This window comes from Dendrobates tinctorius, unplaced genomic scaffold (genome assembly GCF_039654945.1).
Source record: "Dendrobates tinctorius isolate UK_male_01 unplaced genomic scaffold, ASM3965494v1 ptg000047l, whole genome shotgun sequence".
NCBI lineage: Eukaryota > Metazoa > Chordata > Amphibia > Anura > Dendrobatidae > Dendrobates > Dendrobates tinctorius.
In genome coordinates this window covers 10451890-10465496 of record NW_027361715.1, presented here as the reverse complement: position 1 = coordinate 10465496, position 13607 = coordinate 10451890, and the positions used below count along the sequence as shown (strand labels likewise).

Below are 13607 nucleotides of genomic sequence, written 5' to 3'. Positions count from 1 at the left end.
GTTCTGCACCTATCGCCGAGCAGGATACCTAATCCTTGCCGGACCATAGCAGTAGGCTATTCATAGGGAAGGACAGGATGACCACTAGTCAATCCCCACTGCAGCAAAGGACAGAAAGGTTACACAAACAAGAGGAACACTTAGCTTGAGTAGACTAAAGGAGAAACACAGACTTCCTCCAAACAACAAAGAGGAAGATAGCTCATTGCTATAGCGCCAAGCCGCAACAGGGAAATGGAAATGTCATCGGCAACTCCCAGCAGCAAGCTGGGAGTTATAAACACCCTTGCCAGGTGTGTCAACTAGAGCCGGGGAAGGTTGCCATTGGACCAGGCAGAAGTCTGCAAAGCAAACTGCTGAGACCTTCTGCAGATGCAGAGCGATGGTCTGCAGCGTCTAACACACGTGACACCCAGCCTCCGTTGTGACACACAATCAGCATCTCCTTGATGATGATGACTTTTTAAACCACTTTCAGGAAAAACATGTAACGCAGCTATAATAAATGAACACAGGCTAAAAGTGACAATCTGGCTTGTAGAGAACTTACCGCCCTCCTGGTATCAGGTCTAAGCGCTTGCAGATGCTCAAACTCCTCTATTTTTGCTAGATCTACGTCTTCCTTCAGTTCCCATGTGCTGTCTTCATAGGGCAGTGAGCACCACTTTACTAAGTAATAAATGACAGGCTGAAAAGGCGAAAAACACAGCATTAGATCAAGAGTTAGGTCTTCTAATGTAGAAAGGCTGGGTTCAGTTCCAGACACAGATTTACCTCCCCGGTGTCATTATCTTCACAGAAGGAGACTTCTAGCACACGATCCACTTCCACATAATCTGGATTGAACATTTCTTCTTCCATCTACAAATCAATGGAAAAGAGTTGATCAGTGCCAACAGTGTCATGTGGCTTTGTGCTCTCCACTAAGAAAAATGTCCCCCTTAGATGTCGTCATCCAACCAAATCACACCCCCTGCTTTGCCCTGCTGAGGGGAACACAACCAGAAACATGCATCTGGAAATAGTGTGTCTGGTCTGGCTTTTTATCCTAAGTGGCAAGGCTCATTAAAGGGACTTCTAGGATTGTTACAGCCAATGGGTGGCGCTAGATTTCAAGTCATTTTCCTCTCTGAGGAGGCTATTAATATGGGGGTAATCCCATCTCTAAGATCCTATCCCAATATGTAGTAGGTGTAATAATATCAATATTAACAAATGTGTCCAAATAGAAATGTAGTATAGTTCTTATGATTTGCTGTGTCGCCTACCCCATGTGCAGGGCATTGCAGTATCTTAGGTATCCATGGTTATGACCACTCAAATAGTGAATTAGTTGTCGTAACCATGGATACCTAATGCCCTGCACATAGGGTAAGCGAAATCAGAAAAACTATACTACATTTCTAATTGAATGTATTTGCTAATACTATTATTGTTACACCTACTACATATTGGGAAAGGACCTTAGTGATGGGAATACCTCTTTACACCCATGTGTCAATTTATTAATACATTTCCAAGAGGAGCAGCAGAGGAAAAGATAAGATATTCCACAATTAGAAGTATGTACTAACACAAACATTAGAGCATTGCTTACAGATCCTTTCATTACTTACATCAGCAAAAAAGTGTGCCCTCTGCGCCTGCCTGATCTTGAACCGCTTGATCTTCTGCTGGATTCTCTTGTCCTTCAGCAGCTGCGGCTCGGTGGCCCATTCACAGTGCAGGTAGGAGCTGAGTGTGGGGAAACAAGCAGGGGTCAGCGTCACAGCACAGTATGAGCAGAAGCAGGCCCATCAGTGACAAGGATGAGACCCAACCGATATACTAACGAGAGCCTCCTGGCCAAGGGCTGACATCTACTAACATTAGGAGAGTGTCCTTCTGGATGAAGACTAACTTATCTGGTTACCCAAAATGCCAATTCTCCTACTTAGACATCTATATCTCAGCCCCTATAAAAAAAAAATCACACCGGTAAAATACATTTTGGTGTTACAGAAAAATGATCTTTTACTCAATATGTAAATGAGGGCTCTCCGATGCCCCCTCAGCGTGGCCAATGTCTCGGTGCAGAGGTTCGCCAGTGTCTCACTGTCCCTCAGCTAGATTGGCAGCACTGGCTTTCTCCCACCGAGGTCTCCTGAAACGCAAACTCCTGTTCCTGCGCATGCACACTGACACTGGAGGAGCACAGCAGCACACTCACTAGGCGGGCACTGAGTACGGCTGTGGGCACACTCTTCTCTGGCTCCTATATTAAGCCAAACTGGCAGGAGCCCGAGATCAGTGGTGAGTATGGTGGTGGGCGCATACTGTTCTCCGGAGCCAGAGAAGAGCGTGCCCACAATCACTGAGTGCGCTCCGACCCTGACACTATGAGCACACCGCTGGGCTTCTCCATCTACTATTTTTTTCGGATAGGTGTAAATGTCTGATAGCTAAAGTTTCCAGCATTTGGACCCTCAAAATCACTAGAACGGGTGTTGTGACCCCACTAGTTACTGTGTCGGGACCTTACAGAGCGACATGGTCTATGGAAGTGAAGGAGAAAGCCCAGTGCTGTATAGTCAAGCCTATGGCTGATGAATCATACGTCCCCATACTATTCAAGTCTGATGACGGGAATTGGGAACCCTGCTCAGAGATTAATACCATCGATGGTGCCCCTGGCTGCAATGGTATCCCTGGCAGAGATGGTACTCCTGACAGCAATGGTATCCCTGGCAGAGATGGTACTCCTGACAGCAATGGTAACCCTGGCAGAGATGGTACTCCTGACAGCAATGGTAACCCTGGCAGAGATGGTACTCCTGACAGCAATGGTATCCCTGGCAGAGATGGTACTCCTGACAGCAATGGTATCCCTGGCAGAGATGGTACTCCTGACAGCAATGGTATCCCTGGCAGAGATGGTACTCCTGACAGCAATGGTAACCCTGGCAGAGATGGTACTCCTGACAGCAATGGTATCCCTGGCAGAGATGGTACTCCTGACAGCAATGGTAACCCTGGCAGAGATGGTACTCCTGACAGCAATGGTATCCCTGGCAGAGATGGTACTCCTGACAGCAATGGTATCCCTGGCAGAGATGGTACTCCTGACAGCAATGGTATCCCTGGCAGAGATGGTACTCCTGACAGCAATGGTAACCCTGGCAGAGATGGTACTCCTGACAGCAATGGTATCCCTGGCAGAGATGGTACTCCTGACAGCAATGGTATCCCTGGCAGAGATGGTACTCCTGACAGCAATGGTAACTCTGACAGAGATGGTACTCCTGACAGCAATGGTATCCCTGGCAGAGATGGTACTCCTGACAGCAATGGTAACCCTGGCAGAGATGGTACTCCTGACAGCAATGGTATCCCTGGCAGAGATGGTACTCCTGACAGCAATGGTAACTCTGACAGAGATGGTACTCCTGACAGCAATGGTATCCCTGGCAGAGATGGTACTCCTGACAGCAATGGTATCCCTGGCAGAGATGGTACTCCTGACAGCAATGGTATCCCTGGCAGAGATGGTACTCCTGACAGCAATGGTAACTCTGACAGAGATGGTACTCCTGACAGCAATGGTATCCCTGGCAGAGATGGTACTCCTGACAGCAATGGTATCCCTGGCAGAGATGGTACTCCTGACAGCAATGGTAACCCTGGCAGAGATGGTACTCCTGACAGCAATGGTATCCCTGGCAGAGATGGTACTCCTGACAGCAATGGTAACCCTGGCAGAGATGGTACTCCTGACAGCAATGGTAACCCTGGCAGAGATGGTACTCCTGACAGCAATGGTATCCCTGACAGAGATGGTACTCCTGACAGCAATGGTAACCCTGGCAGAGATGGTACTCCTGACAGCAATGGTATCCCTGGCAGAGATGGTACTCCTGATAGCAATGGTATCCCTGACAGAGATGGTACTCCTGACAGCAATGGTAACCCTGGCAGAGATGGTACTCCTGACAGCAATGGTATCCCTGGCAGAGATGGTACTCCTGACAGCAATGGTATCCCTGGCAGAGATGGTACTCCTGACAGCAATGGTAACTGTGACATAGATGGTACTCCTGACAGCAATGGTATCCCTGGCAGAGATGGTACTCCTGACAGCAATGGTATCCCTGGCAGAGATGGTACTCCTGACAGCAATGGTATCCCTGGCAGAGATGGTACTCCTGACAGCAATGGTATCCCTGGCAGAGATGGTACTCCTGACAGCAATGGTAACCCTGGCAGAGATGGTACTCCTGACAGCAATGGTAACCCTGGCAGAGATGGTACTCCTGACAGCAATGGTATCCCTGGCAGAGATGGTACTCCTGACAGCAATGGTATCCCTGGCAGAGATGGTACTCCTGACAGCAATGGTATCCCTGGCAGAGATGGTACACCTGACAGCAATGGTAACTCTGACAGAGATGGTACTCCTGACAGCAATGGTAACCCTGGCAGAGATGGTACTCCTGACAGCAATGGTATCCCTGGCAGAGATGGTACTTCTGACAGCAATGGTAACCCTGGCAGAGATGGTACTCCTGACAGCAATGGTATCCCTGGCAGAGATGGTACTCCTGACAGCAATGGTATCCCTGGCAGAGATGGTACTCCTGACAGCAATGGTATCCCTGGCAGAGATGGTACTCCTGACAGCAATGGTATCCCTGGCAGAGATGGTACTCCTGACAGCAATGGTAACCCTGGCAGAGATGGTACTCCTGACAGCAATGGTATCCCTTGCAGAGATGGTACTCCTGACAGCAATGGTATCCCTGGCAGAGATGGTACTCCTGACAGCAATGGTAACTCTGACAGAGATGGTACTCCTGACAGCAATGGTATCCCTGGCAGAGATGGTACACCTGACAGCAATGGTAACCCTGGCAGAGATGGTACTCCTGACAGCAATGGTATCCCTGGCAGAGATGGTACTCCTGACAGCAATGGTAACTGTGACAGAGATGGTACTCCTGACAGCAATGGTATCCCTGGCAGAGATGGTACTCCTGACAGCAATGGTATCCCTGGCAGAGATGGTACTCCTGACAGCAATGGTATCCCTGGCAGAGATGGTACTCCTGACAGCAATGGTATCCCTGGCAGAGATGGTACTCCTGACAGCAATGGTAACCCTGGCAGAGATGGTACTCCTGACAGCAATGGTAACCCTGGCAGAGATGGTACTCCTGACAGCAATGGTATCCCTGGCAGAGATGGTACTCCTGACAGCAATGGTAACCCTGGCAGAGATGGTACTCCTGACAGCAATGGTAACCCTGGCAGAGATGGTACTCCTGACAGCAATGGTATCCCTGGCAGAGATGGTACTCCTGACAGCAATGGTATCCCTGGCAGAGATGGTACACCTGACAGCAATGGTAACTCTGACAGAGATGGTACTCCTGACAGCAATGGTAACCCTGGCAGAGATGGTACTCCTGACAGCAATGGTATCCCTGGCAGAGATGGTACTCCTGACAGCAATGGTAACCCTGGCAGAGATGGTACTCCTGACAGCAATGGTATCCCTGGCAGAGATGGTACTCCTGACAGCAATGGTATCCCTGGCAGAGATGGTACTCCTGACAGCAATGGTATCCCTGGCAGAGATGGTACTCCTGACAGCAATGGTATCCCTGGCAGAGATTACTCCTGACAGCAATGGTAACCCTGGCAGAGATGGTACTCCTGACAGCAATGGTATCCCTGGCAGAGATGGTACTCCTGACAGCAATGGTATCCCTGGCAGAGATGGTACTCCTGACAGCAATGGTAACTCTGACAGAGATGGTACTCCTGACAGCAATGGTATCCCTGGCAGAGATGGTACACCTGACAGCAATGGTAACCCTGGCAGAGATGGTACTCCTGACAGCAATGGTATCCCTGGCAGAGATGGTACTCCTGACAGCAATGGTAACTGTGACAGAGATGGTACTCCTGACAGCAATGGTATCCCTGGCAGAGATGGTACTCCTGACAGCAATGGTATCCCTGGCAGAGATGGTACTCCTGACAGCAATGGTATCCCTGGCAGAGATGGTACTCCTGACAGCAATGGTATCCCTGGCAGAGATGGTACTCCTGACAGCAATGGTAACCCTGGCAGAGATGGTACTCCTGACAGCAATGGTAACCCTGGCAGAGATGGTACTCCTGACAGCAATGGTATCCCTGGCAGAGATGGTACTCCTGACAGCAATGGTAACCCTGGCAGAGATGGTACTCCTGACAGCAATGGTATCCCTGGCAGAGATGGTACTCCTGACAGCAATGGTATCCCTGGCAGAGATGGTGCTCCTGACAGCAATGGTAACTCTGACAGAGATGGTACTCCTGACAGCAATGGTAACCCTGGCAGAGATGGTACTCCTGACAGCAATGGTATCCCTGGCAGAGATGGTACTCCTGACAGCAATGGTAACCCTGGCAGAGATGGTACTCCTGACAGCAATGGTATCCCTGGCAGAGATGGTACTCCTGACAGCAATGGTATCCCTGGCAGAGATGGTACTCCTGACAGCAATGGTAACCCTGGCAGAGATGGTACTCCTGACAGCAATGGTATCCCTGGCAGAGATGGTACTCCTGACAGCAATGGTATCCCTGGCAGAGATGGTACTCCTGACAGCAATGGTATCCCTGGCAGAGATGGTACTCCTGACAGCAATGGTAACCCTGGCAGAGATGGTACTCCTGACAGCAATGGTAACCCTGGCAGAGATGGTACTCCTGACAGCAATGGTAACCCTGGCAGAGATGGTACTCCTGACAGCAATGGTAACCCTGGCAGAGATGGTACTCCTGACAGCAATGGTATCCCTGGCAGAGATGGTACTCCTGACAGCAATGGTATCCCTGGCAGAGATGGTACTCCTGTCAGGAATGGTAACCCTGGCAGAGATGGTACTCCTGACAGCAATGGTAACCCTGGCAGAGATGGTACTCCTGACAGCAATGGTAACTCTGACAGAGATGGTACTCCTGACAGCAATGGTATCCCTGGCAGAGATGGTACTCCTGACAGCAATGGTAACCCTGGCAGAGATGGTACTCCTGACAGCAATGGTATCCCTGGCAGAGATGGTACTCCTGTCAGCAATGGTAACCCTGGCAGAGATGGTACTCCTGACAGCAATGGTAACCCTGGCAGAGATGGTACTCCTGACAGCAATGGTAACCCTGGCAGAGATGGTGCTCCTGACAGCAATGGTATCCCTGGCAGAGATGGTACTCCTGACAGCAATGGTAACTCTGACAGAGATGGTACTACTGACAGCAATGGTAACCCTGGCAGAGATGGTACTCCTGACAGCAATGGTATCCCTGGCAGAGATGATACTCCTGACAGCAATGGTAACCCTGGCAGAGATGGTACTCCTGACAGCAATGGTATCCCTGGCAGAGATGGTACTCCTGACAGCAATGGTATCCCTGGCAGAGATGGTACTCCTGACAGCAATGGTAACCCTGGCAGAGATGGTACTCCTGACAGCAATGGTATCCCTGGCAGAGATGGTACTCCTGACAGCAATGGTATCCCTGGCAGAGATGGTACTCCTGACAGCAATGGTATCCCTGGCAGAGATGGTACTCCTGACAGCAATGGTAACCCTGGCAGAGATGGTACTCCTGACAGCAATGGTAACCCTGGCAGAGATGGTACTCCTGACAGCAATGGTATCCCTGGCAGAGATGGTACTCCTGACAGCAATGGTATCCCTGGCAGAGATGGTACTCCTGTCAGGAATGGTAACCCTGGCAGAGATGGTACTCCTGACAGCAATGGTAACCCTGGCAGAGATGGTACTCCTGACAGCAATGGTAACTCTGACAGAGATGGTACTCCTGACAGCAATGGTAACCCTGGCAGAGATGGTACTCCTGACAGCAATGGTATCCCTGGCAGAGATGGTACTCCTGTCAGCAATGGTAACCCTGGCAGAGATGGTACTCCTGACAGCAATGGTAACCCTGGCAGAGATGGTACTCCTGACAGCAATGGTAACCCTGGCAGAGATGGTGCTCCTGACAGCAATGGTATCCCTGGCAGAGATGGTACTCCTGACAGCAATGGTAACCCTGGCAGAGATGGTACTCCTGTCAGCAATGGTAACCCTGGCAGAGATGGTACTCCTGACAGCAATGGTATCCCTGGCAGAGATGGTACTCCTGACAGCAATGGTAACCCTGGCAGAGATTGTACTCCTGACAGCAATGGTAACCCTGGCAGAGATGGTACTCCTGACAGCAATGGTATCCCTGGCAGAGATGGTACTCCTGACAGCAATGGTAACTCTGACAGAGATGGTACTCCTGACAGCAATGGTATCCCTGGCAGAGATGGTACTCCTGACAGCAATGGTATCCCTGGCAGAGATGGTACTCCTGACAGCAATGGTATCCCTGGCAGAGATGGTACTCCTGACAGCAATGGTATCCCTGGCAGAGATGGTACTCCTGTCAGCAATGGTAACCCTGGCAGAGATGGTACTCCTGACAGCAATGGTAACCCTGGCAGAGATGGTACTCCTGACAGCAATGGTAACCCTGGCAGAGATGGTACTCCTGACAGCAATGGTATCCCTGGCAGAGATGGTACTCCTGACAGCAATGGTATCCCTGGCAGAGATGGTACTCCTGACAGCAATGGTAACCCTGGCAGAGATGGTACTCCTGACAGCAATGGTAACCCTGGCAGAGATGGTGCTCCTGACAGCAATGGTATCCCTGGCAGAGATGGTACTCCTGACAGCAATGGTAACCCTGGCAGAGATGGTACTCCTGACAGCAATGGTAACCCTGGCAGAGATGGTACTCCTGACAGCAATGGTATCCCTGGCAGAGATGGTACTCCTGACAGCAATGGTATCCCTGGCAGAGATGGTACTCCTGACAGCAATGGTATCCCTGACAGAGATGGTACTCCTGACAGCAATGGTAACCCTGGCAGAGATGGTACTCCTGACAGCAATGGTATCCCTGGCAGAGATGGTACTCCTATCAGCAATGGTAACCCTGGCAGAGATGGTACTCCTGACAGCAATGGTATCCCTGGCAGAGATGGTACTCCTGACAGCAATGGTAACCCTGGCAGAGATGGTACTCCTGACAGCAATGGTAACCCTGGCAGAGATGGTGCTCCTGACAGCAATGGTATCCCTGGCAGAGATGGTACTCCTGACAGCAATGGTAACCCTGGCAGAGATGGTACTCCTGTCAGCAATGGTAACCCTGGAAGAGATGGTACTCCTGACAGCAATGGTATCCCTGGCAGAGATGGTACTCCTGACAGCAATGGTAACCCTGGCAGAGATGGTACTCCTGACAGCAATGGTAACCCTGGCAGAGATGGTACTCCTGACAGCAATGGTATCCCTGGCAGAGATGGTACTCCTGACAGCAATGGTAACTCTGACAGAGATGGTACTCCTGACAGCAATGGTATCCCTGGCAGAGATGGTACTCCTGACAGCAATGGTATCCCTGGCAGAGATGGTACTCCTGACAGCAATGGTATCCCTGGCAGAGATGGTACTCCTGACAGCAATGGTATCCCTGGCAGAGATGGTACACCTGTCAGCAATGGTAACCCTGGCAGAGATGGTACTCCTGACAGCAATGGTAACTCTGACAGAGATGGTACTCCTGACAGCAATGGTATCCCTGGCAGAGATGGTACTCCTGACAGCAATGGTATCCCTGGCAGAGATGGTACTCCTGACAGCAATGGTATCCCTGGCAGAGATGGTACTCCTGACAGCAATGGTATCCCTGGCAGAGATGGTACTCCTGACAGCAATGGTATCCCTGGCAGAGATGGTACTCCTGACAGCAATGGTATCCCTGGCAGAGATGGTACTCCTGTCAGCAATGGTAACCCTGGCAGAGATGGTACTCCAGACAGCAATGGTAACTCTGACAGAGATGGTACTCCTGACAGCAATGGTATCCCTGGCAGAGATGGTGCTCCTGACAGCAATGGTATCCCTGGCAGAGATGGTGCTCCTGACAGCAATGGTACCCCTGGCAGAGATGGTACTCCTGTCAGCAATGGTAACCCTGGCAGAGATGGTACTCCTGACAGCAATGGTAACCCTGGCAGAGATGGTGCTCCTGACAGCAATGGTAACCCTGGCAGAGATGGTACTCCTGATAGCAATGGTAACCCTGGCAGAGATGGTACTCCTGACAGCAATGGTAACCCTGGCAGAGATGGTACTCCTGACAGCAATGGTAACTTTGACAGAGATGGTACTCCTGACAGCAATGGTAACCCTGGCAGAGATGGTACTCCTGACAGCAATGGTAACCCTGGCAGAGATGGTACTCCTGATAGCAATGGTAACCCTGGCAGAGATGGTACTCCTGACAGCAATGGTAACCCTGGCAGAGATGGTACTCCTGACAGCAATGGTAACTTTGACAGAGATGGTACTCCTGACAGCAATGGTATCCCTGGCAGAGATGGTACTCCTGACAGCAATGGTACCCCTGGTAGCGATGGTACTCCTGGCAGCAATGTTAACCCTGGAAGTTATGGTACCGCTGGCAGCGATGGTATCCCTGGCAGTGAGGATATGCCTGGCAGTGATGGTACCCCTGGCATTTTTTGTTTCAGAGAGACAGATAAAAAATAAAGATAATGGGAAAAAAACATTTGACAAAACACTAGGGCACAGCTGTAATAGGCTGTGTGCACACGATGCAGATTTGCAGCGGTTCCGCAGCGGATTTTACCGCGCAGAAACGTTGCATATCCGCATTGTGATGTACAGTAGCCTTAAAATCAATGGGAAAAAAAAACCGCTGTGCAGACGCTGCAGATTTTTCCGCGCAGTTTTCCCGCGGTACAAAATCCGCAGCATGTTACTTCTTTTGTGCGGTTTTCCATCTCCCCTGTCACCAAATCCGCAGGGGGAAAACCGCAATGGAAAACCGCACAAAAACCGCAAGAAAACCGCATGAAAGATGGAAGAAATCCGCAGGAAAAATGTAGGTCATTTGACCTGCGGATTTCTTCCATTCTGCGCGGAAAAATCCGCAGGGCCAAAAAGTCCGTCTGCACTCAGCCTTAGGGTCTATTCACACTGCTTTGCTGAGTAAGTCAGATATACACAGTGGTAAAACCTCCTGATAGATCTCTGATGTCTGCCAGTGACATAAACCACTGGATAGCTATACAGCGGCGGACAGTGCCCATTGGCAGTATACTTGTTGGATGAGTCTGGCCTTATGTTTACCGCACGGTATGACATAGGGATTGTGTTTTAGGCCCCATCCTCTCCGATCCTGCACATACCGCTGTCTATAAGAGACACCCAAACCGTGATCCTTGAACCCAAGAACGGGTACAGATATAAAGATACACATTAGCTTTATTTTTTTTTTACTTACTAGTTTTTGTACTTTACGTAAAATTCTTCCACATCAACCAACATCCCGGATGTGGTCTGAAACGAGAGAAGAACGCACATGACGGTGTCTCATGTTCTTATAAGTAAGAGGCCCAAATGTCAGAAGACCTCGCTGTTCCTTACCTCTTTTTTCACCATTCTGGAGGATAAGATTTTGTCTACAATAGCAGCATCTTCTTCACTAGGGTTTTCCTACAGAAAGAAAATAAAGTTATACCCAAGTCATAACTGATCCCCATTATCCCACATATCCCTGAAGGACAGCAGAAAAGGGTCATCCGGAAACAAATAAGCAAAACCGAAGGTCCAGAACTTAAAAGGATGTTCTAGTTTTGACAACTTTGACCCGATGGTCAGCCGACGACCTTATATACAGAGTCAGTGTTACCGCAATGGAAATGGCATCCAGCCATACATCACAGATACGGCAGCCCCCCCCCCGTAATAAGAGAACTGTCCGGGGCCCTCAGTTAGCAGCTCCCCATTTTAACTCAAAATGAGGGAATCGATATATTGTAAATGGACACAATAAAGGGTCCTACAGAGACAGAAAACTAACAGAGGGGACAGAGCAAGCTCCACAATCCAGAAGCAACTAAACCTTCCAATAACAGATCTGACGGTTTTCCTGAGTCGGTGGAGGAGATCATTATTTGTGCCACTGGTCATCTTCTCATATCTTTAGTAGTTTGAAAAGATCTTGTCCCGAAAGGTGACCACTGACGTCACTGAGGCTGAGCGGAGTCGCCGGCTGGCCTGAGGTGAACTGATTAGCGTGGGAAAAAGTTCAGAAATTTTCCCACGCTTATTAGTTCATCTCTGGTCGGCCGGGGAGGCTGCGCAGAGATGAAGTCATTCATTCTGCAGTGGTTTACAGCGGGGCTGGTCGCATTAGCACCGGTCCCCGTTGTAAACTCGTTAACCCCTTGTGATGGATTGCAGCGGGGGACCTGACTGAACAGCAGAGATGTATGTATGTATTTTGTTGTTTTTTTATTTTATTTTTTTTACTGATCCATGGCTTTTTTTTTGGATTAGCAGGTGAATAAATGTGGTCAAAAACTTGGTGTATTTATTTCATGAAAAGTATTTTTAATTAATGTCTGCGTGTTTTTTAACCCTTTACTATTCTAGGGTTAATAATGGATAGGTGTCTTATTGACACCTCTCCATTATTAATCCGGCTTTAACACAATATTCACCCATTAGCCACCACTGCAGGGCAATGGGAATAGAGAGGCTAAGTGGAGAAATTACCGCGGGAGCCCACACAATTTTTTTCAACAAATTAACCCCTTAATTTAACACCTACATGTCCCAAATTTTACACACATACACGCAAGTAATAACAGCTAGAATCGGATTCATTCTGCAGAAGTCTGGGCTACAAAAAGGGGCATCAAGGAATCATTATTAATGTATGGGGGGCACAAAGGGGGCATTTTTAACGTATAGAGGGCACAAAGAATCATTAAAATATGGGAGCACAAAGGAGATATAATGTATGGGGGCACAAAAAATACATAGTGTATGGGGGCACAAAGTGGACATAATGTATGGGGGCACAAAACATACGTAATGTTTGGGGGCACAAAGAATCATTTTTAATGTATGGGAGCATGAATAATCAATATTAACGTATGGGGCAGAAAAGGGACACTGTTAATGTATGGGGGCACAAAGGGGACATATGTGTGGGGGCACATAGAATCGTTAATGTATGGGGGCACAAAGGGGACATAATTAATGTATGGGGGCACAAAGGGGACATAATTAATGTATGGGGCACAATCTTTAATAATGTATGGGGGCACAAAGGGGACATAATGTATGAAGGCAAAATGGAAATTTTTTATGTATGGTGGAACAAAGGGTGCAATACTCATGTATAGAGGCACAAACGGGACATTATTCTTGTATGAGGGCACAGAGAGGTCATTATTAATGTATAAGAGGGCATTAATCTGTGGGGCAACAAACAGGGTACTACTGTGTAGAGCACAAGGAGGGCAAAGTGGCACTACCTAGTTTTTATAGAAGTGCGGGGCGGTGCTCTAAAAGTGATCAGTGAGACATCTGCGTGTTACATTCTGCACAGACGAGTCATGGCCAGAAGTAGTCACAACAGTCTGCACCAGATGGAGAACAAAACTGAAAATGAATTACGGTACTTCACTTGGAGATGTG

The 13607-nt window shown here is 49.0% G+C and overlaps 1 protein-coding gene across 5 annotated transcripts in view; it reads right to left on the bottom strand.

Annotated features, from left to right (window-relative positions):
• The window catches only part of CHD9 (chromodomain helicase DNA binding protein 9), a 233239-nt gene that overhangs the window by 61850 nt on the left and 157782 nt on the right, over window positions 1-13607 (bottom strand). For all 5 annotated transcript variants that reach the window (XM_073576191.1, XM_073576192.1, XM_073576195.1 and 2 more), the window contains 5 exons: window positions 11544-11612; window positions 11401-11456; window positions 1617-1734; window positions 775-861; window positions 551-688 (listed from right to left, as the gene is read on the bottom strand). In XM_073576191.1, coding sequence (XP_073432292.1) covers window positions 551-688; window positions 775-861; window positions 1617-1734; window positions 11401-11456; window positions 11544-11612 — 468 coding nt within the window. The remainder of the gene's footprint in view (window positions 1-550; window positions 689-774; window positions 862-1616; window positions 1735-11400; window positions 11457-11543; window positions 11613-13607) is intronic.